We start from the raw sequence: 23961 nt of genomic DNA, 5'->3' as shown, positions 1-23961 counted from the left end.
AGTTTGTTTCTAAAAAACAAAAAACGAGTTTTATGTCCTTGTTGTTGTGTTTGTTTCTAGCTAGTTAGCCTGCAGTTATTTGGTAGATATTATATGAATTGAGTGTATTTTGCAAAATAAAGATATATAGAATAATTATTTAAAAATTGTGTATTCTGGTGGATTGTAAAATAATATAGGCCTAAGTATCTTTGCATGTTTTTATATAGCCAAGGAGGTCTAGATAGGCTAGACCACTATATATAGGCCTAGAATAGATAGATAGATAGGCTAGGTAGGACAACAAGACAAGATCTTGAGGCGTGCATAGGATAGGAAGGATCGGAATAGAAGAGGAAGAGAACACAGTGGGTGGCGGATGGGCTCCGATACATTGTGGATGCTTGTTAGAGAGGGTCTGTTGTCATGCATGGTCTGTTCCATTTTGGATTAGGTAGTAGACGATGCATATCTAATCTGGTAGAAAACTTGTTTGAACGTAACTATCTATAGTATAATTAGGCCAAACCATAACAATTATTGTTATCCTTAAAATATATACAAAAGTTACTTCAAAGTCTAAAGAATCTGATGCCTACTCTACTACTACTACTAGATAGATAGGCTTACATAAAACCATGATAAAACATTTTTGTTTGTGTTATTTAATTTCTACACACTAACTATAATTAGCATTAATCTTTATTTTTTACCAACTTATAGATCATCACCAAATAGGCAGTGGCATAGATAATAGATGTGCCACCATGCCACCCACAAGGGGAGTGAAAAAACCCAAAGAGGACAAGAGTGACCACCGAGTCTTAGCAAACCGGTACAGGGTAGAAAAGAAGCTGGGAAGTGGAAGCTTTGGGACTGCGTTCCTTGTTTATGATATGAGAGCAAACAAAACCAGAGGTGATGAAGAATGGTGAGTTCTGACATGTAAAGAAGTACACACCAAGATCTAACAATATTTCACAACTCAACAAGTTAATTAAAAAAAAAAACACATCTGTTTTTAAAGTCTGCTCAATTGGAACAATGGAACAACCATACAGAAAATCAAAACTGAGAAAAATACCCGACAAAATGCAGACAGTGACAAGACAGACGGCTCGCTTTTGTGGCATCATCAATTTATAGATTTTCTTATCGAAAATCAATATAGATACCTATTACAATTTGTAAATGCTTCGTGCAACCAAATAAAAAAACAAATAATGAATAAATTATACTTAGAGGAAAAAGTTTCATTAATAAATACAATGTTACTAGTTGATTGCTTTGCTTTTTTTAGGAAAGTACTGAAGGAGATTCCCTGTGGTGAGCTAGCCCCAGATGAAACAGTGGGTGCGATGCATGAAGCTAAGCTCCTATCAAGACTACAGCACCCTAATATTGTTAGATATTATGATAGCTTTCTTGATGGTGAATTCTTTTGCATAATTACAGAGTATTGTGAGGTAGGTTGCTAAGTAACAACTGACATAAATTTGTTAATTAAAGCTCTGTCCACACTATCAAACTTTATGTGACAAAAAAATGTGATGTGCCCATATATGGACATTATGACATCATATCACTACCATATTTGGGCACATTACACTTGTCAAACTAGTTTGGTAGTGTAGACAGAGCTTAACATCATTGACAGATCACAGCATTGTCTTTTATATGCATGCATGTTTCAATAACCTTGAGATATTCTGTTCATAAAGTTTTTCAAAATCACTGACAATTTTTAGTAATAATAGTAAATACATAATCCCACAGTTGAGGCATTTTGAGTCAAATTTTTGACCCAGAAATTTTTGATTTGGTTATTTCACAGGGTGGAGACTTAAGTGATAAGATTACTGCTTGGAAAAAGGCCGGCAAGCGGTTTGACCAAGGTGTTGTCATGGACTGGTTTGTACAATTAGTCCTAGCTGTACAACACATGCATAGACGGTAAGTTTGCATTCAATAAATCACCATGGCATAGATACATTCTTCTTTTAACATTATACTGAATTATTCATCAGCTACATACTTTATACAATCACCTGGGACCAGCGACTTAACATACAAGTTCTTGTATAGCTCCGAATTCCAACAAATGGATCATTGCTCATGGCACTGTGATGTTGTGGTCTTACACTTTTCAACTACTTTCATGTCAGTGCAGCCACTTTAAGGCGCTCTCTCATCTGTCCATGTTACAGTGGCTGTGTGTCAACTAGTGTACCGGGGTAACCCCCTACTCCTCTCGAAAGATGTACTAGGTTCTTTAAAGTGCACATGAGCTAGATGTGTACACTGGACCTACGATTTATAGTCCTTATCCGAGAAGACTTGTTCTACCACCATGGAGTGAGTGAGCCTCAAACGGTTTATCGCACTCAATATCTTATTCAAATAGCTAATTATTTTGTCCAGTGACACAGACAAGATGATCTTTACCATTCTGCCATCTCGGTAAAAAAATTTACAAATTTTGTTTTCGCATTTCAGACAAGTGCTTCACAGAGATCTTAAAACTTCAAATATATTTTTAAAAAACAATATGATAAAGATTGGAGATTTTGGAATATCACGAGTATTGATGGGGACATCAGACTATGCAAGTACCTTCATAGGAACGCCCTATTACATGAGTCCAGAGGTACTAAAACATGAGGGCTACAACTCAAAGTCAGATTTATGGTAAGAAGTTCAATACTTTTGCCAGAATAAGCAAACAAAAAATGCAAGAAACTGAAGCTCTGTCTACACTATCAAACTGTTTTTACCAAAAAAGTTTGATGTGCCCAAATATGGTGGGATATGCCCAAATATAGTAGTGATATGATCATCATGTCCATATATGGGCACATCACATTTTTTGTCACATAAAGTTTTACAGTGTTGTCGGAGAATAAAATTATTCTACTGCGGTAACTGCATTGTGTTAACCTGATTATACAATAATTTTTTTTGGGTAATCATACACGTTTATTACAACGAACAAACATAAAAACACAGGTGGGCCATTTAGACACCATTATTTTGGTCACCATGTTGGATCCAAGATGACATATATTTTGATACCATACACACATGAGGTATCAAATTATAGTGATGTGTGCCGTAACATACAAACGCTCTCTCTCTATAATTATATACTGTAATCTGCAGATAATAGAATTTATACTTGGTATTTAGGTCTGTAGCATGTATACTGTATGAAATATGTGCATTGCAGCATGCATTTGAGGGCCAGTCATTAATGGGAATTATGTATAAGATAGTTGAAGGGAATAAACCTGAGTTACCAGACATGTATCACCAGAATCTACGGCAACTTGTACAAAGGTAAGAGTGTGCTGCAGTCCATTTTAAAGAATTGTTTACCAAAAGTATCCTTAGTACTGAATATGTGCATGCTAAATAACCAAACATTTCTACTTCTTCTTGGTTGACTCGTATCCAACGACTGGTTGAGTTGGTTCATGACAAATAAGATGCTTTTTATTTTCTAGGCTACTCGAGAAAGATCCTTCCCACAGACCATCTGCAACTGAAATAACAAAAATAGATTTTGTAGAAAGACATATAGAGGTGATTACTAATGTTATTCTCAACATGCTCTATAAACAATTTTACCACTTTACGATATGGTATATCATGGAGAACTAACTTATTCTCCATGGGTATAACTATATGTATAATATTTATTGATTAAGATTAGGGCAAAGTACTATACTATCATCAAAATTAGAATCCTTTTGTTTGATTAAGTAATCAAATTGAACATGTAGTATATCACAAAAGTTGACAATTTTGTAAGATACCATTTAAAATTAGAAATAGAATAGTTAAACTAATATTGCCATGCATCATCATTATTTACAATATAGAAAATGAAAAACAAGATAGCAGCATTTAAGGAACATAGAGATGACGTCCACAGTCAGAAAACAGACACAGATGAGATAGCCAGGATGTTACGAGAAAAAACCCACCTTGAAGATCTACAAAATGCCAGTCTGAAGAGACAGCAAGAAGAGCTGAAACATATGACACCGAGGGAGCGTATGAGGTTGAAGAAAATGCAAAAGGGAGATGAAAAAGCCAAGGTTTTAAGGTAACGGTTGTCGAAAATTGAAAGCTCCCTAATATTGCCCAGTTTTTAGTAACATTGCGTTTCTCAAAGTAGAATATTTCTAACCTTTTCTCCATTATATCATGAAGTTAAATTTGTTTTGCCTTGTCTAGGGAGGAAGCTAGGAAGAATTTAGCAGGTAATGTGCAGAGAAAGACTTTGATACAAGAGAATATGGGTACATATAAACCACCAGTATGGCAAGGAGGTAGTTCGAGGGTATGTAAACGGGCTACTAATTACAGCTCAACAGAAACATGTTTTTTGGAATGTTGCCAATATATAAGTGTGGTGGTGTTATATATCTATATCGCCGCTCATCTCACTATCTACCACCTACATGCATCTCAATATTTATCAGAAAATGTTTTTATAGACGCTCTTTTCCTAGACATGCTTTGGGGTGTGCACATGCCCAGAGTTTCCAAATACTATTTTTTTCAGCCGTATTAAACTATAAGCTACCGCATGGTAACTGTTTCCTATTGCTTCTGTTCTCTTGAATATGCCTAAAGGAGCGGCGTGAGAAATGCCCTTTTTCACTTTATACTAAATTGTTAATATTATGTATCTTGCACAGAATATACCATGGGTGAAAGACAATCCAGATGTGTACAACGATCCTGCCTTCCGTGCTAACCTTCCTCCCAGTACACCAGATATCTCAATTTATCAACAAGAAAATGACTATTATTCTACCACTCATGACAACTATTTTGATAGAGAAGACATTGGGACCATAAAACAAGGTAAGCTAACTTGCATATTTAGTAATATCATTGTCATAAATTAATTTTTAAAAAACTACGGCTAACACTAATGTAATCTAATTCCATTAGTGTTAGCCGTAGTTTTAAAACATATATATTTTAAGGTAAATGAAATCAAAAAGATTTATTATGTATTACAGTAGAATCCCCATAAATTATACACTTCGATAAGGGTTCCCGTTTACACGGGAAGTACCGGTATGGTGTACCCTAAATTGAGGTGTCAGATGAAGGGGATTCTGCTGTAATTTTGTTTCTTTTCAATTTCAATTTTTTCGTTTCTTTCGTATTTATATGGTGTTGGTTTTTTTGTAATATAGTATCACAAACTTGTGTAAAAACAATCAATGTTGATTGAACGAGTTGTGCTGTACATCAGTCTCGTGTCTAAATAAAGTTAATATATATAAACATTACCGGCAAGGGTTTGAGACCTACTCACTCCTAGTTCTGGTGGTGGAACAAGTCTTCTCAGAAAAGGACTATAAACCTTGGGTCCAGTGTACACAGTTATAACCCGTGTGAACTTTAAAGAACCTAGTTCATCATTCGAGACAGAGTAGGGGTTACCCCGTTGAACTGGTTCACAAAATATCCCTGTATCGGTGGATTACCACCTATCTGATAGGACAGTGATTAATTTACTATTGGTAATCCTTGACCTCATGTGCCTAAAGACATAAAATTTAAAGAAATTATGATGAAAAGTGTCCCAATTTCAATGTTTAAATCACTTTTTTATTTTTTCTAGCTCAACACACTATAGGTTTACATCCAAATGAATCAGATGATCGACCAATTACTCCAATGAAAAAGACCATTGACTTCAACGATCCAAATATCTCAATGGCGACGCCACCAGGTCTGAAACCGCTTCGTAAAAAGAAATCTTTTGAAAATGGAAATAAAAATGATTCAGATTCTCAACCTAGCAAATCGGTCTCAGAAAAAAAACAGAATGGTACATCTGGTGATAATGCTTCCGAGACTAAACCGAAAGAGCAGTTGATTCCAAAAGAGATCTTGAATCAGATTCCAGAAGACGCTGATGCTGCGGAAACGTTCTACTCTCAACATGAAGAGTTTGAGTCAGACTCTGATGATGAGTTTGACCAGGAAGAGGTAAGCATTACAACTTGTGTAATAACCTTTACTAGAAATACACCTGTCATATATATACCAATCAAATTATTACTAGTTAATTTATACCTAGTTTTCTATTGAAATAAATGTATTCTTTTCTTTAGGATGATTACGGTGCTTTAATGAGCGTTATGCAAAACGCTTTAGACTCAACTGTGCAAGGTATTGTATTTTACATATAATTATACTACTGTCTGTACATTTTCATTGCATTTATCATGATTAAAACAAAATGCTGACCATAGAATTTCTGTAGTAGCTTATATTAAAACTTTTATATTTTTAGATAATAATGCTACTGTTACTGATGACACAATTGGTGTCTTCTCGCCAGCTGTTCGTGACATGAAAATCAAGAATCTTACACTGTATCCTTTTTTTAAAAATATTCTTTTCATTTTGGCAAATTGCCAAGAATAACCATAATTCATTCACTTAATGTGGCATTTCCGTTCACAAGAAAAACATATACACAAGATGCTCTACATAAACAAAGTCTTATTACAAGTTTTTGGGAGTGGAGTTTTCCAGTATAATGCACAAGGGGTAATACTGTATATCGATCAACTCCTATTTTGGGGACACCCCTATTAAGGAGAGTCCCCTTTATAGGGGTTATACTGTTAATGGGTGATAAGTGTGTGCTACTATTGGCAATGGTTAGTATTTTCCTTAATAAATCCTGCAGAGAATGTGAAAAGAAATTAGGTAAAGTTGCCTTTAGGAAAGCATATTCATTCTTGAAAGAAGCAAGATTTGGCGACGGGAAAGCTACGCTGGATGAGAATGCCATTATGAAAGGTCTTCGACAGTTTGTTGGTAACCCTAGTGACTGCTTCCTCGTTGACCAACTGTTATTCCTAGAGGAACAAGCTAAGATGATGAAGTGATCTGAGACAGTTGGTAAAAGCATATCTAAACAACTATCTCCTTAGGACAACTTCTTCTTTAGGATTTTGGGGTTATTGGGTAGTTGTACAGTTGTCCTAGAAGATAGTTGTCCTGAGTAGGGTAAACGTTTAAAACATTGTATTATAACTGCTGTGCATATAAATGCAATTTCCAGTCGGTATGCACATGGCCATTTCATATAATATAATGTAATACTTGTACATTAAAAAACATACAATGCATTTTTTACATTCCACCATTCAGTTTAAAATATGTAAAAACATTTTGCATGCAAGATAACAACACAACAAGCACAATTAACTAAAATTACAGTAATAAGATTTCTTTCTTGGCCAAGTATGATCAGTTGTCGCCATGTTGTTTCCAAGATTATTAAGCTCTTTGGGATCAGGCATCTGCATTGTGTAACAGTTCAAATGATTACCTTCTGTTGCTATCATACTTCATTTAATTTAATATGCACAATATTTCGATTGACATTTGATGACTTATTTATTCCATCATCAAAGGTGAGTATGATTCGATTTGTGTTGAGACACCCAAATGTTTTTGCACTTTAAAGCTATAAAATAACGCCGTAACACAACGTAAACAAAGCAGCTCGCAAAGTTGAAAGTTGCTACCTAATATCGTGAAAGCATCCAATTATACTGCAAAACATAGGATACGTTTTCCAAAAAGTTTATTCTGTTATTTTTCTACTAATCGGTTCCAGCACAACACGCGAAAAAGTAAATTTTCAAATGGTGAATGTTTGACTGGTGGATCTTGTTGAAACTATAGGCTTCAACCCCCACAGGACCTCTATGATTTGTGCAATATAGATACCGTGGTCTTAGATTTAGACCTTATATTGCAATCAATTTTGTTTCTAGAAAAGTAATAATGGTTATTCCTTGACAATATTAAGCCACAGCGATTACTGTATAGAAAGCGAAGTGATAGTTAACCTATGACCCAAAATTACCCAATCCAAAATCCATGTAATATTATACCCTGATAGTAAAACCAAAATAGTATTTAAGTTTATAATCATATCATTCCAACTTAAATCCGTCCAATTCAGTGTGTATATGCATTATGTATTCTGGTGTGCCAATCAAATTTTAATACCATATTTAGAGTATTGTATACCATATTTAGAGTATTGTATACCATATTAAGAATTTTGTATTCGTCATCTTTTGTACTTATTACAATCGCCTTGAAACAAGTGTTGAGTTTATATGCTGTTTAAGAATGTGTCCATGTACAGAAAAATGATTGAGTTTTTTTTATAGGTGTTGGCAGGTAAATTAAAATATGGGTCAGTCCGTGTATGCAAGAGGTGATTTTGCATACTAAATTTTAGATTGTGTGCATATTTTCTGTACAGTAAAAAACAATACTATTACATTTTTTGGACAGTAAAATACTGTCCAAACTCTGAAATCGGTTTTAGTCGTTTTTGCAATTTTAACATAGCTTCAGCATACACGGTCGGGAAAATATAATTTTTATCTACTTTTTTTGCAGCTATGAACAATTCAAAATTCATAATTTTTGGTGATGTTTTATGCTTTTAGTTCAAGTGATCCATTTTGTATTCGTCGTAATGGTAATTTACACAGATTTTGGACTGTTTTAGATGAAGATTTTTAGATATCATTATTTGGACGGGTGATGGGTGAGGTTTTCGAAACTACTGAAGTTATTTTTATTTTTAAAAAGGTGAATTTGTCTAATATGTGACTAGTACACGTTGATAAACTTGTTTTTTTATGCTGGTCTGTCCAGCAGATTGACCAAAGCTAAACAAAGACAACTAAACTAGTTAATTTTTAATTGCAAATGAAGAAAGGTGTAAAAAATTGCTTTATAAAATAAGTATGCTAAATATTATAATTATGTATAAAGAGTGCAGTGTCTATTTTAAATAAAATAAAAGAAATATCTTGTGGAATTTGTTTATATTTTAATATTAATTATAATGTGCAGTCGAGTGAAAGACTTTAGTTTGATGTAAAAACAGCAAGAGCAGTTTATTTCCATAGGTGTCAATATGTACATGATGTACTCAAATATTCTTGTTTTATTTTAAACATTATTTCTTAAAACCTTTTCTTGTCTTTAAAGAAATCAATTTTTGCTATCTGTTCAGGCAGATAGCTTTGTTGCCCGGGGCCAGCCATTCGCTTGTAGCCCTTTGCATAGCCCATGTCCTTCATCAACTTTGTCGGTGCATTGCGCAAATGAAGGGGCACGCCCGGCATAGCTCCTTCATGATTCTGTATATGATCTTTGACCCGATTATAAGCCATGTATGATTCGGTGGATTTTGGCGCTCTTGCGAGGTAGACAACACAGTGTGACAAGTTGATCTGTAAATAAATTATAATGATTAATATTTTATTTACTTAACTTGTATTAAATATTTCTCCATAGATTATAAATGCAGTATTGTACTAAAGCTCTGTCTACACTATAAAACTAATATGGTAGTGATATGACCAAATATGGTAGTGATATGACATCATCATGTCCATATATGGGCACATCACATAAAAGTATTAATCAAGTGTTTCTTTAATCTAACCTGGCATTCTGGCATCCCATTGTAGTGGCAGGCACTGTATGTAGCTACAGCCAATGGAAGTGAGTGAGCATCAGCCAAACCTGTGGACATAGTCATCATGTGTTTTGTATTTAAATTATTATGTTAGAAAATCGACTCGACACTTATATAATAATCTACAAGTCTACACATTTTTGTAAATGCGTATAATGTTAAAATAGAAAAGGTATCGTACCAACGTCCTCGCTAGCGAATACTATTAGTCTTCTGGCAACAAACAATGGATCTTCCCCACCGAGCATCATTCTTCCAAGCCAATAGAGGGCAGCGTTTGCATCGGACCCTCTCATTGATTTGATAAGAGCAGAAATACAATTATAATGTTCTTCACCTGAAAGATGGTGGTAAAGTAATTTTAAAATAAATAGCACAGGCATTCGTGAAAGCTATTCAAATGCTGTTTACAAGCGGAACAGTAAAAATAAAAACTATATGTACCACCCCATGATTTAAAAATGCCACCCCCATGATTTAAAAATGCCACCCCTATGGTTTAAAAATGCCACCCCGATGATTTAAAAATGCTACCCCCATGATTTAAAGGTGCTACCCCCATGATTTAAAGGTGCCATACTCTGGAACACTTTCACCTCCATTACTTACAATGAGGTGAAAGTAGTAATTTTAAGATGACTTTTTTTTCAAATCTGTAATTTGTATACCTGTACGATCATAAACTACATGTGACCTCTGCAACACATCTCTGACCTTTGCCATATCAATTACTGATATTCCATCTGTATTGCTCTCTGATTGGTCAGTTGACTCGTTAGCTTGTGCTATAAGTTGTAATGTATTAAGCGCTGTACGTGCATCTCCGTCGCAATAAAGACCAATTCCTGTCAAGGCTGGTTGAGTTATAAACGTCTGATTAGATCTTGAGGGGAAAGGGAAAAATGTCTTGAGTCATGTTAGCGATATCAATATGCCTACACAGTGCATGTTAGATTTGGAAAATTAAGTTTTTTACCTTTACAGTCTTTACTAGGGAGAGTATCTTAAGCTCTGTCTAACTATCAAACTTTATGTGACAACAAACTGTGATTTTTGTCATCATTTTGTCAAACAAGTTTGATAGTGTAGACAGAGCTTTGGCAATATATTATTCAGGATTTCCTTTCTGCACACTTTTTTCCCAACTTTGTACTTTGACCTAAAATTCAGAGCTATTGTGTACAAAGACTGAGGTACTCATAGAACAACCGTTTTTTCCTTTCTTTTTCACCAGTTGATTGTACTTATTTATAAATGTACATACTTGTTTGAACTAGTATCCATTGATTTAACATCATCGTCATTTACTATGGTTAGCTCAAGTTCTGCTGCTCCTTTCTTTAATATCATTTCTAGATCATCTTGACACAGCTTCTCTAACACAACAACACGACATCTACTCAGTAGAGCTGAGTTCACCCTAAAGGAAGGGTTCTCCGTCGTTGCTCCTATCAGTGTGATCGTTCCATTCTCAACATGGGGGAGGAAGGCGTCCTATAATTTAATCAAGGACACTGGTTAATATTTATAGTTGGGCCTAACTCCATGTTAATATCTAGAATCAAAATATACTCTTTTTTAAAATAAACAATTGACTAAAAAAATATTGCATATAGAAAAAAACTCTAAAACTCTGTCTACACTATCAAACTTTATGTGACCCAAAAATGCGATGTGCCCATATATGGACATGATGTCCTAATTACCATATTTGGGTATATCACTACAATATTTGGGCACATCACACTTTTTGTCAAACTAGTTTGATGTGTAGTTGGGATGCAACTTATGTCCCCTGAATAGGGGTTGTTCCCAGTGTAAAAACAATATACAGTACAGCCTCTCTCAAACCTGTTGTAACTTATTAAATCTGTGGATTTCATCAATAAACAAGATGGTCTTCCTTTTGAACATTTTTTGTTCGTTCTTAGCTGCCGTTATCGTAGTTTTAACTTCACTCAAATTGCTACTTGTTGCCGACAACTTTACAAATCTTAAATTTCCGTTTTTCTTCGCTCGATTTGCAATAACATTTGCCAATGAGGTCTGCAATGAAAATAGTTATTATATTCATTACAAAATTACAGTAATTAGACAAGTTAATTTCTATCTATCTATGTAAGTTTTTATATGGCGCCCTACAAAGAACAGAGCGCCTAATAATACTAGCATTATTAATTAAAAAGAAAAGTTTTAAGTTGACGTTTAAATAGAGGTGCCAAATATTCGCTCTTTTCATTTTGAATGAACTTGATTTTTATACTGGAATTTTCTCCTGGGAAATCAAACTCTAAATTCTTCTAAAATTCAAGGTCCATTTATCGTATCCGTCTATAACCTGCCCCTTATTTGCCAAATTTCATATTCAGGCCCTTTTGATCTATATTTACTTGGTCGTATATATATGGTACAGTATGCCTATATTATTATTATTTGCATAACCTTTCCACAACCAGGTGGTCCCCAGAGTATACAGGAGGGAACATGATCAGACTCCAACAATGTCCGCAAAACTGAATTTTGACCAATGGCTTTGCTTTGACCAATGTAATCGTCCAAGTCCATTGGCCGCATTATTTCAGCTAGAGGCTTGAATTGAGGTGATTTTGTGGATGTAGACTGATTTGGAATGCTGCCTTCTCTCAGTTTTGCACCAGTTGTGTCTTCGTTGTGGTGTGTCTTCTGTTCTGGCCGTTTAGATTCAGTTGACTTTAAAGATCGGTTTGGCGATACTATTTCTTGTTTCTTTTGTGGTTGCTGAAATATTGACTGCCATTTATTAGTCATGTTCGTTGATTTAACTTCAAATCTGGGTTTTTTGGCTGGCGGAACCATTTCACAACCACTGTCGTCCCTATTGTGACTCCTTGGTGAATGTTCCCCGGAATGTTTTGTCGCTGATGTTTCTCCAGTTTTCTTGAAGTCTAAACATTTATCAACATGATCATTAATCGATTTAGAATTAACAGACAACCCACAAATTGGGCATGCAACCTCAGATGAAGACATTTATTTACACACTGATCTGATCACCACACCAAAAAAGTTTGTTTACAAGATCTTTGGCCCTTGTTTACATGGCATACTGCCACCAACCAAATGATGGCAAACATTTTATTTTGTCTGCTGCCACCACGACTGACTACTACTTGCCTTTGATCGCCATCTTGAATTGCACATTTCGTAGAAGTTCACGCCGACGGAAATTGTGTTTTTTAGCAAAAGTACGTGTTATTGATTTATATTGAATAATAAAAACTATAGTGTGATTATTCTCAATTATGCACTATTTTTATTCTATTTTAGTATGATCTTGTTCTTAGTTATTACTCATTGGAATCTAGGCTATAGGCCTAGGCATAGGGCCTAGGCCGGTATTCTCTAGGGGACTAGGGCCTAGCTAGGCCTATAGTAGAAGTAGGGCCTAGAGACCGCCGGTCTGGAGGTTCACCCAACACTCACTCAGACTAGCTAGCTATACGGTATAGGCCTATACCTCCTATAGGCTAGGCCGGCCCTACCTACTAGGCCTAGAGGCCTAGCTAGGCTAGACCTGCTGTAGTGTTAAGACGTACTGACACTGTTTTGTAGGCTGGGCTTATTTGGACTGGACAGTCAGTGGACTGGACAGTCAGTGGACTGGATATTTTAGTTCATTCAGTGTACTAGGCCTATGCACATATATATATAGGCTAGTCTGCGCCTGTTAGTGTTAGTTCCCATTTCTGGCACTATTTATTGTGCTTTTTTTTGGCATTATTTGGAGGCCCACACATGGCATCTGGCATAATGCCGCTGCATTATTAATTTAGCCGTTTTTAGCATAATCTGGTATAGGCGTAGGCTAGGCCTAATTTGGTGTTTTTTGAACAACCACAAAAATAATTCCACAGAAGAATAATATTTTGTTTAATTTTGCCATTTTCGCACATATCACCTTACTCAATATCAAATCGTGCAAAACAGGTCCGTCGTTTTTTTTCCGTACAATAGAAAAGGGTGCTCACAAATTACCATGTGTGCGATAGCCTATAGGCAGCACAACGAAACCGACAAGGCTAGCCGCGATTGACCAATTATGTTGCTCTATTTCAGAGATCATGCATCATGCCTAATACGTTGTAAAAATATGGTCCTCAGTCAAGTTGTACTTCCGAACATATTTATTTTAGACATGCAACCGTGGTGGCGCTATTTAGGGCCATATTTTGGGGATTTGGCATTATTTTTCCCAATCTGGCATTATTTAAGACAGGCTACGGCATAATTTTAATTTTATTGCTGGTAACGCTGTACAAAGGATTCATCATACTGATGAAATGCATTTATTTAAATTCATCGAACCATCTTTTTTTAGTTTATTTATACATTTGTTTAGCCTAAGGCAGATGGCCTATTTTATATAATATTATTAGGCCTGGTTTTGCATGAATGATATAATAGGTGTAGCCTACTATATATAAAGGCCTACTGTATGTATTTAAAAATTAGTGTTTATTTTACTATTAGTTTAGTATTATACTTGATTTTAATTGACAGGCCTAGTGACTAATGGTTTTCTTTTATTTCAGAATGGCGCTTCTAAGATTGACGTCACAACACATTAGATTTACAGCTCGCCGCTTTGCTGGTACTGTTGCCCAAGTGTCACGTGAGGGCGACCCTAATTACGTCTATAATGACAGGTTGGACTACCCTGCCCCTAAAGTAAAATATGTCAAGGATACTGATTTATCATCAGAAATGAAGGCATTAAAAGAAAAAGAAACCGGTGACTGGAAGAATTTAACAGCCGAAGAAAAGATTCAATGTAAGAATCAAAGGCAACATTCAAACTCAAATTTAAATAATAATTCCAGAAATACATTTTTTTAAATAACATATTTTATTCTGGCAGCATATGAAGTTTATTTATAACCACGGTTTCAAACAGTTAAAATGAGGTTTTTGTGTACATTATGGGTTGCAGCTTAACTGCAGTAAAATGAGTTGATTGGCATTCAAACAGTCAATCATTCTAGGTCTAGTATCTATCTGTAAACTCCAGCAGATCACCAATTACATTCACACTGCAGGTGACTGGGGTTTGGAGAATTGACAGTTAACAATTTTAAAGCATTTTAATAACATTCTCACCTTTTTTTATTGTAGTGTACAGACTGAGTTTCAATAAGACATATGCAGAGATGCGTGCTCCAACTGGTGAAACTAAATATGTTATAGGCGGTATCTTAATAGGCCTGGCAGTATCTGCTCTTGTATTTGCGTTCCAGAAGAAATTTAGTAAGTTTCTAGTTCTAACATCCTATTCATAGAATTTTTAACATGTTGTAAGATCAGAGGCATACAGGTAGTGTGGTTAAATTTAATCGTTTATTTTGTTATTTTAAACATTATTTTTCTGGGGTTTTTTTTCTACGGAAGTGTTTAACAAAATGGCCTATTCAAACTCTGATTTTATTAATCCTCATTTTTCATGTTTTTGGGGATAATACATCTTTAAATAATATTTACTAAATGTTTTTTTTCTAATAGTTGCACCCGACCTACCTAGATCTATGACTCCGGAATGGCAAGAGGAAAATTTGAAATACAGTATAGCTATTAGAAACAATCCAGTAACAGGCATCGCTTCACGATGGGACTACGAAAAAAACGATTGGAAGAAATAAACACCCACACCTGTGCAAGATAACATTACATTTAGAAATATAAAAAAGAAAATTAAAACAGATTTTGAAACAGTCTCTTTTTATCGCAATAAATCACATGTAAAATAGTTAATTTTCCATTTAATATCAACAAGTATAAAAAGGAATGTGTTATATTATAATTGGGATTGAATGTTTAAATTTGAAGTTAAATAGTGGTATCTCACGAACGCAAACTTTTAGTTTAATGTTACTGAAAAATAATGAATGCAATAGTTGGATTGTGAAGTAATTCAATAATTTCCATTTTGAAAGACCTCAAAATATCTTGAAACTCTGGTTGGAAGTATTATATTATAAGTAGTACGATAATTATTCTGAAACACATGTCTATGATATTGTGTATCTTTGATGTGATAATAATAAAGTGAGTGGCTGTTTAAAGTTGTTGCCATTGTGTTGCTAGTTTTCGTTAATTTTCTTCCATGCTTTGTTTTATCTTTTAATTTTCCATTACCGGTAGCACAACCTGCAAACCATTTTGCTAAGATTTTTGATTTTCTTGACGTGTAGGCTGTCCATTTTTTAGACCTACTAGCAGCGTTCCGCAAACTTGTTATTACGCAGCCTAAAATCAGGTTCCCGGGACCTAGCTGTGGCCCAACCACCCAGCTGGTAGTAAGTAATGAGGCTAATATAAAAATAGTTTGCAAAATGTCATACTAGTAAAGTAATACCCATAAAGTAATCTCCAAAGTATTCACTTTTTTCTTGTCTGTTGTACTTGTGGTGAAAAAAAAACAGTCATTTCTTTGTACTGTACAGTATACTTTTATTAAGTTTAAAATGTTGCAGTGTAATGCTTAAATATACATCTATGTAATAGTTTGCACCATTGATTTAATGGGAATGCACCAGCAGGACGGATAAACTGGAAGATTGACCTTTGAACCATGATCGTTTCATATCGGAAGCCATTCTTGGACGGGTATATCTAATACAACCTCCATGTCAGGAGTACACCTGTAAGACAAGACAATGATTCTGTGTTTATATTGTTTTGGTGAGAATGTTATGGTCCCTTTTTCCTAACTATTACTGTATAAAATACAGTATTTTTAATACAGATTTTAGCTACCAGACTTTACCTCTTTTTGGGAAATTAAGCATCTGCATTATTAGAAAAAGGTAATAAAATGGAACTGTACTACTGTCCTGTCATATATTTACCATATTCCACGTTATAAAGCAGAGCTGTACTTACTTTGGTATAGTGCGATAAAGATGAGGAAATAGTTGCTTTCGAACACTAATCTCTGGGCTGACTTTGAGTGCGTCTACTTCTTTTGTAAGGTTCTCGTTTTCTTCCTCCAACTTTAATTGGTTTTCTTTATATTCTTCAATTTCCTTAAAATATAATTTATTCATTGTTCCCATTCTATAACCTGTTTCATTTACAGTATGTTATTTCATGTAATGAGTGCATAGTTAACTCTTGGTTAATATTTTCTTTTTTTATTTCAGTATAACCTCTACTTTGAGACACCCAAATAGTGATCATGTGATACTTTCATCAAGGCAATCTAACAACAGAATGCTGAGCTCAACTTGCCAAGATAGGAAATCATAACAGTCCTTTGATCTTATGTCTGGCTGCGACAAATACTAACAGTACTGTACTTATTCTTTGCGCCGTGTGGTGTCTGTTAAGGGGTGTGGAACTGATCGTGTGGCAGCCACAGATAAACCCTTTGATCTCTGGAGCTCAGCATCCAGTTTACCACTATAGCCAACCCTTATTCACGGGACACCTATTAAATCCTGAAGGTGTCTCCTTTATTGGGGTACTACCCAGTCCCCTACTACTGCAAGTAATCTACCTTTTTCATCACCATATTTTGTAGTGCCATGTCCTTGAGGCTCACATGCATAGAAGCAATGGCACTCTCAGTCGCCTCGGATTTGATGTCTTCAATTGTCTCTTGACCTTTAACCTCATATTTCTCTTGCTCGATTGAAATTATATTTTCAAGATCAACTTGCTCTGTCTATAAAGAAACATTTTATTAATAAATCTGAAATTATCTTTGCACATTGGTAAATAATTTTGTAGGAATAATTTATGAATTTCATAATACCTCAAATTCTTTAGACAACTGTTCGATTTGTATCCTCAGTGCATTTATTTTCATAGCTTTCACAGGATATTCTTTATCTTTGTAGCTAAGCAGTACACTCAGCTCAGTGCGTTTATTTTTTAATGCTTCTTGTACTTCGGAAAACTGCTTTTCCAGGCCTGTAGATGAAGAGAAAGAATAGCTACGGGTAGGCCTGGCTATGGTCAACTATATACTGTAAACTACTGTTTAGTGTTCTCAACATTCTACACACATTTATACTATTTTCACCATACCCTTGAGACCTGCATTCACTTCATCTTCTGTATTTTTCAGTTCTGTTAATGCTTTTTCTTTTTCATTGTCAAACTTAAAAGTTAATGTTGACACAGCCCCCTAAAATTAAAAACAATATAGTCTTTTACAAAACATAGGATGAATGTTTTTGTTTTTAGATTGCTGTAAAGCTCTGTCTACACTATCAAACTAGTTTGATAGTATAGACAAAGCTTTAAACTTGAAAAACAGTTATACAGTATTTTATGATATAATCAAAACAAGATAATGCTTACCCGATATCGTTCATATTTCTGCAGAATTTGTTTCACATCTTTATGCTGTAAATATACAAAAATATATATTTAATAGGTTTAACGTAAATGTCGTTGCGCCATCACACTCGCACGCCCACGTGTGTTGTTGCAGTGCGCCACCTTGCGCCCTATCGAGTGACATCGTGGTCGCTATATGTGTTAGTTGGTTCTAGTAGGCCTAGTGTCGATTGATATTATTTTGGTTTGTTTATTAAAAGTGTTCATATCTCCGTGAAGTTGATTAGTCTTTATTGCCGTTGGAAGTGGTTGCTTTGTAATCAATAAACTTGGGTCAACTGTTTATTGGCCCAGCTCTGCTAAAAAACAATTAGAAATGTTTTACATACTGTTTTTTCTTCTGCACCTTCAATCTCTGTCCGCAACTTCTCATTTTCATTTAATCTAAAATCACTTTCATTAAAGAAGAATTTGTAGACATTTTAAATGTATTACCAAGTAAGAAATGGTGAGTCAAGGGGAATGCTTACACCTATCCCAACCCAACAACAGCTTTCTTCCAAGTTGGCCCTTCTCTAGCCACCCAGCCCAAATATGGAAGGTCGAGAAACCCATTCCGAGATTCAAAGGATACAAAACCTCATGCCTAGCATTGTAGTTTGTAACAGCTTGCTTTCTGGATTTGATCAGTAGTTGCAGAACATTTATCTCTCTCTGTCGTTCAGCATTCAGCTCATCCTTGCTAGGTCCTGCTGGTGGGTCTGACCTCTTGTGACTATGGTTGCACACTGATGACGAGCTAGGCTTATCAAAGCGGTGACCACTCTTTACATGAAAGGTTGAATGGGTTGCAGTGTTCAGTCGAGCATCTAAATAATGTAAAGAAGAATTGGTTTATTATTATAACTTTTTGTATGTGTTTTCAAACTTTTTTATGTCACTAGGGATTTTGTTTTTTCAGTTTTCTTAAGCTCTACACTCTGTCTACAATGGTAATTACCCATAAATGATGATGTCATATCACTACCATATATTTAAGCATATCACTACCATATTTGGGCAAATCACACTTTTTTTGTTAAACTAGTTTGATAGTGTAGACAGGGCTTTAAAGAGCAAACTTGTCGACAGCGTTTGCAATAGGGATTAGGCCTATACCAAGAATCATCGTCCTAAAAATATGTGATAACTTCTCAAATCTAATTCAGTAATTTCTTAATGTCCTGGTTGGATCCACAATTAGCATTTTACAAACAGACATACCAGCTGCTAGTCTGTTTGGTGATGTAGTACTGAGGATCTTTTGGACACGTTTCTTTCGCTCTTTTCTCTTCCATTGATCATAATCTACTGGTTTGATATCAATGGCACCTAATGATGTCAGAATCGCTTCATCCTCTTTAGTTGTCATCTCTAATTCTTTCAGTAGTACTAATAAGGCCTCTAGTAGTAGTAGTGAGTGGTACTTCTGAAAAACAGTTTATTATTAAATTATTATATATTAAATTATTAATAATTAATATTACTACAATTTTAAAATGTTAAAACAATATAATTTATTATTAATAAATTATTATAGTCGATAGGTAGGCTAAGTCTAGCCTAGTAGGCCTAGCCTAGGCCTACAATATAGCCTAGCTAGGCCTATATGAGATTTCTGATGTATTTACTATTTGCAATCCGATAGTAATAGTAATACCTAAATAAGTAACACATAAATATAATTGCTATATAGGCCTAGGCCTAGCCTAGACACCACGCTATCCTGAGAGCCGACCACCCCGCGCAGAACCTACACAGTATATAGGCCTAGCTAGTAGAGTAGACAGCGCTAGCTAGCCTAGTAGGCCCTAGCTAGGTAGGGCCTAGCCTAGGTAGGGCCTAGCCTACTAGGCCTAGCCTACCTACTAGCCTAGGCTAGTTAGAGAGCTGATAAACTAGGCTAGACCTCTCATCGGATTTCAGTATTAAGTACGCTAAAAGTCAATTGTTTTGATAAAAACCTTTCAAAACTACATATTTGGTATTATAATATGTTTTTGTTATCGTCAAAAAGGCAATTTAAAGTCCATTGTTTATTTCGGTCATTTTTCGTGAATTGTTGCTAAGGATGGTTGATTTTTAAGAAGTTATTATAGAGGGCGATATACAACACGTGAAAAAAAAATCATCGTGCGTCGTACAAGTCAAATTTGATTGTTTGGTCGTTTAAAATAATCGATTCAGATGTTGGTTTTACAAATACCTACGTAAAGATGTTTAAAAATATAATAAATTGTCGAATGCAATTAAAACCGATACTTTTGGAAAATTCTAAACGTAAGTTTTTATTAAATAAATCTAGGCCATGCCATACCATTACCAGGCAGGGCCAAGCTACCATCCATGTGACGGGCTGACATGAGTGTTATGTAGTTGGGACCTTGCTGCAGCTGCTTCCAAAAACTAGCCTACTAGACTAGGGCTAGCTCAGGAATTTTATTACAGTGAGATAGGCCTAGTACATTGTACCTGTGTGTGTGTGTGTGAATGTGTCACTTTGTTTCCATTAACCTACTTTCAGAAAGCTGCTTTCGGTAGTTTTTTTTTAATGAATTAAAAAAAATGATGTAATAAATGTATATACTGTATATACTATTACTAATTACTACTACTTACTATACTAACTAAGCATACTGTACATGATGATTCCTGAAATCTCATTAATTATTAATATTAATATAGGTAGCTAGGCTAGATCTTTGGTTTATTTATGGCTATACTGACTCTAGACTCCACTACTCTGTAGCCACTCGTATTTTTCCAGACAATAAAGACTAAAGTTGAACAATAGTCTCACATCAACCTTGTGTACTCCTTGTCTACTGTACACTACTTATTATATTAATCCTCTTTCAGATATTCAACTTTCCAACCATACAAGGACTGGAATGCAATATGCCGCCCTCTCTGGTTTTCCAACTTCATCGCAGAAATTGCTTTCTTCTAAAAGAACAAATCCTTGCTACACATCTGCCTTCAATAAAACACTAGAAGATAATATGTTCTTCAATTCAAGAGTGTTTTCCACACATGACAGTAACAAGTCGAACATAGAAAAAAACCACACAGGACAGGTTGATGAAGAAGAACCAATTATTGCTATGTATGATGAGAAGGGAAATAAACTGAGTAATTGGGCACGTATGAAGATGATGGCTAAGGCATATGGTTATGTTATCATACCGGTGCACTGGATTATAGCGCCGGTCTGGTTTGGTTCATTCTATGTAGCAGTCACACAGTAAGTGATTCTTTTTTCTCATAGCCATTTGTAATTTAACTAACCCCTTATTCTAACACATGGCATTCAAAAACTTTGTGCTCAACAGAAAATCTGTATTGTTTTTGTTCGAACAGAAAACGTCAATTAACTTTAGCTAATGCTCAAAATACTCCGTTGAAAAATTCAACGCTCAAAATACTCTGTTGATAAACTCAAAGCTCAAAATACTCCATTGATAAACTCAATGCTCAAAATACTCCGTTGATAAACTCAAAGCTTGAAATACTGTACTTTTTTGTTAAACGCAACACTCAAAATACTCCGTTGTTAAAACTCCCAAGCTCAAAATACTCAGTTGTTAAAACTCAACGCTCAAAATACTCCATTGTTGAACTCAATGCTCAAAATATGCCATTGGTAAACTCAACTTTTCCTGAGCTTATCACACATCACATCACACAAAAAATGAAAATGTTACAGCGCCCTCTATTCTGTAGTAGTTGGATACGAAATACTCTTATACTGCAGCACTGTACTTTTAAAAAAAAAACTTTAGCTTTAAATTTCTAAAAATGATTGTTTGGTTTTTTTTACTTTGGAAGATTTTCTGGTGCTTTTGAACACATTCCCTCCCATCCAACATAATTCATATTCTCTAAAAAAAAAAGGCATGTGAATGATTTTGAGATTGATATAAATTGATTCCAAGTAACAGAATTTCCAATTATTTTTACAGTTTACAAATACATTACATTTATTTCTGCCTCTATCACTTGCGAATTTCCAGTTTCATTAAAAAAGCATAAAACAATACAGTTAAATCTATTTTATTTTATAGTGGAATTGATATTGTCCCTCTTCTTAAAAATTTTGGGGTGAGTGAGGTGTACTTAAGTAAGTTACAGAATTCTGGCGCCAGCAACATCCTTCAAGCATACGCAATGTACAAAGTGGCGACGCCAGCTCGTTACACGCTAACGCTAGCAGCTACCGAAATGACCATACGAACCTTGAGAAAGCGAGGCTTCATGAAACCGTTACCGCCTAAGGAAAAGACTTACCGCGAGTCGATGCAGGAAACATACGCTGGGATGAAGGAAAAAATGGAAGACGTGAAAGATAAAATGGACGATGTTAAAGATAAAATGAATGAAGTGAGGGACAAATTAAAAGATGGCGAAGAGAAGGGAAAACCAAATTAATGTTAAATTATTGAAAATGCTGTAATATGATTGACCGAAAAAAAGTTTAATTATGTGAAGAAAAAGATGTTCCTTGATAGAAACCAACAAACTGTGATGTGAACGCAACATAAATGTTGTAAAGGCCTAAAGTCTACTGTACCATTGTTAAACATTACAAGTCTACTGTACCATCGTTAAACATTACAAGTCTACTGTACCATCGTTAAACATTACAAGTCTACTGTACCATCGTTAAACATTACAAGTCTACTGTACTGTACCATCGTTACAAGTAGCTGCTGTGATGCGGATCATCGGTTATTGGTTTCTAGATTTTTAATTTTTGGAACTTGGTGCATTTCAGTAAATACAGTCCAAAGTAGTGCTGGAAATTTGCTGTTTTAAACATTTTTGTCGCGTAAAGATGAGTACAAAATGAACAATAGATACATATATACCATAGTTCAAATGTAGCATAACATAATTTAAAGTTTTCAATGAATGATAAATATAAATAGATAGTTAAATCAAGGCAAACTAACAACAGGATGCTGAGCTCCGGAGATCAAAGGGTTTCTGTTCTGCGACACGATCAATTTCACGCCCCTTAACAGACACTGTGCACCACAAAGAATATGTACAATAGTACTGTACTGTTGGTATTTGTCGCAGCCAGACATAAAGATCAAAGGACTGTTACGAGTTTTTATATTGGCAAGTTGAGCTCAGCGTTCTGTTGTTAGATTGCCTAGGTATAATAAATAGCAACTTTTTAAAGCAACTCGGCATTAATTCAATCATTAAAATTTTACCAATTTTTTTTACCAAAAGTGGCCACCATATAATTTAGTGTGGGAGATTTTTGCGTACAGTTTGTCTGTACATTGTGATGTTTTTTAGATAATTTTTACAAAATATATTTTGTAGTTTTAAAAAAAGAGACTAAAATTAATACATTTTTGGTTGGTGCTTGCAACTTTTTTAGTAAATTTTAAGTAAATTTTTTATTAATTTTACAACGATTGACTTTATAGAATATATCGTATAATATTTATAAGTTATAAATATTGTTGCAATAATGTAGAAGATGACAAGCATCAAATTAAGTTAGTAATATTAATAATCATCCGATTCTAAATAAATGTGTAATGGTACTTGCAGAATATACAAGATTTCAATTGCCTCTACTCATTCGTGTTGGTACAGTAAATTTATGTTTATAAAAGCCGATCTTTTCGCGATGTTGAGGTTCAGTATTATAATATGTACATTGCTTCACGGACGATTCGGCTTAACATTCGTAAAAATAAAACATTTTGTCACACGTTGCGTGTCATACCTAGCAGACAAAAATGGTAACGCCCGCTGGTGGCGCTGCGTAAACAGAAACAATACTAGAGAGACAAGTCTATGCTTAGGCCATGGATTAAGGAATAGAAGGATATGCATCTACGGTGACATCAAACGATTTCCAACGCGCTTGCCTATACTAAAGCACTGCTGCCAATCAAACAAACACGCTCATTGAACTCTGTGTCTCTAACCGCGGCCCTCTATAGAACGTTTACATTTTTTGAGAACAAAACGTATCCATGTAGAAATCGTATGCGCAGTCTGATTGTTCTAGTGACATGTCTGCGTCGATGATTAATTGA

General features: G+C 34.9%; 5 protein-coding genes across 5 annotated transcripts; 3 read left to right on the top strand and 2 right to left on the bottom strand.

The window, feature by feature from the left end:
• The first annotated feature begins 22 nt into the window (after positions 1-22).
• On the top strand, positions 23-8872 carry LOC144850595 (serine/threonine-protein kinase Nek11-like). Its single transcript, XM_078707912.1, has 14 exons — positions 23-82; positions 703-910; positions 1280-1445; positions 1814-1932; positions 2476-2667; positions 3166-3315; positions 3483-3561; positions 3861-4087; positions 4219-4324; positions 4686-4854; positions 5627-5997; positions 6123-6180; positions 6305-6386; positions 6707-8872. Exons 2-14 carry the CDS (start codon positions 747-749, stop codon positions 6906-6908), a joined length of 2085 nt encoding a protein of 694 aa, XP_078564038.1. The 5' UTR covers positions 23-82; positions 703-746; the 3' UTR covers positions 6909-8872.
• On the bottom strand, positions 8637-12595 carry LOC144850596 (ATPase WRNIP1-like). Its single transcript, XM_078707913.1, has 7 exons — positions 11981-12595; positions 11390-11584; positions 10803-11032; positions 10207-10421; positions 9720-9875; positions 9506-9585; positions 8637-9290 (listed from the first exon to the last, which is right to left on the bottom strand). The coding sequence occupies exons 1-7, from the start codon at positions 12545-12547 to the stop codon at positions 9021-9023; spliced, it is 1713 nt and encodes a 570-aa protein (XP_078564039.1). The 5' UTR covers positions 12548-12595; the 3' UTR covers positions 8637-9020.
• A 75-nt stretch (positions 12596-12670) lies between these two features.
• LOC144849770 (cytochrome c oxidase subunit 4 isoform 1, mitochondrial-like) lies at positions 12671-15633 on the top strand. Its single transcript, XM_078706808.1, has 4 exons — positions 12671-12762; positions 14110-14348; positions 14690-14821; positions 15074-15633. The coding sequence occupies exons 2-4, from the start codon at positions 14111-14113 to the stop codon at positions 15208-15210; spliced, it is 507 nt and encodes a 168-aa protein (XP_078562934.1). The 5' UTR covers positions 12671-12762; position 14110; the 3' UTR covers positions 15211-15633.
• Positions 15634-16019: 386 nt separating this feature from the next.
• Positions 16020-19974, bottom strand: LOC144850046 (uncharacterized protein C20orf96-like). The gene is made up of 10 exons (XM_078707220.1): positions 19861-19974; positions 19121-19325; positions 18492-18726; positions 18247-18301; positions 17879-17923; positions 17603-17702; positions 17328-17485; positions 17070-17237; positions 16454-16596; positions 16020-16212 (listed from the first exon to the last, which is right to left on the bottom strand). The coding sequence occupies exons 2-10, from the start codon at positions 19266-19268 to the stop codon at positions 16152-16154; spliced, it is 1113 nt and encodes a 370-aa protein (XP_078563346.1). The 5' UTR covers positions 19269-19325; positions 19861-19974; the 3' UTR covers positions 16020-16151.
• Positions 19975-20013: 39 nt separating this feature from the next.
• Positions 20014-23626, top strand: LOC144850048 (protein FAM210A-like). The gene is made up of 3 exons (XM_078707223.1): positions 20014-20176; positions 20756-21140; positions 21961-23626. Exons 1-3 carry the CDS (start codon positions 20113-20115, stop codon positions 22322-22324), a joined length of 813 nt encoding a protein of 270 aa, XP_078563349.1. The 5' UTR covers positions 20014-20112; the 3' UTR covers positions 22325-23626.
• Positions 23627-23961: the final 335 nt, after the last annotated feature.

This window comes from Antedon bifida, chromosome 8 (genome assembly GCF_963402885.1).
Source record: "Antedon bifida chromosome 8, ecAntBifi1.1, whole genome shotgun sequence".
In the NCBI taxonomy this organism is placed as follows: Eukaryota; Metazoa; Echinodermata; class Crinoidea; order Comatulida; family Antedonidae; genus Antedon; species Antedon bifida.
The sequence above is the reverse complement of the archived record's forward strand: the minus strand, read 5'-3'. Positions and strand labels throughout refer to the sequence as shown.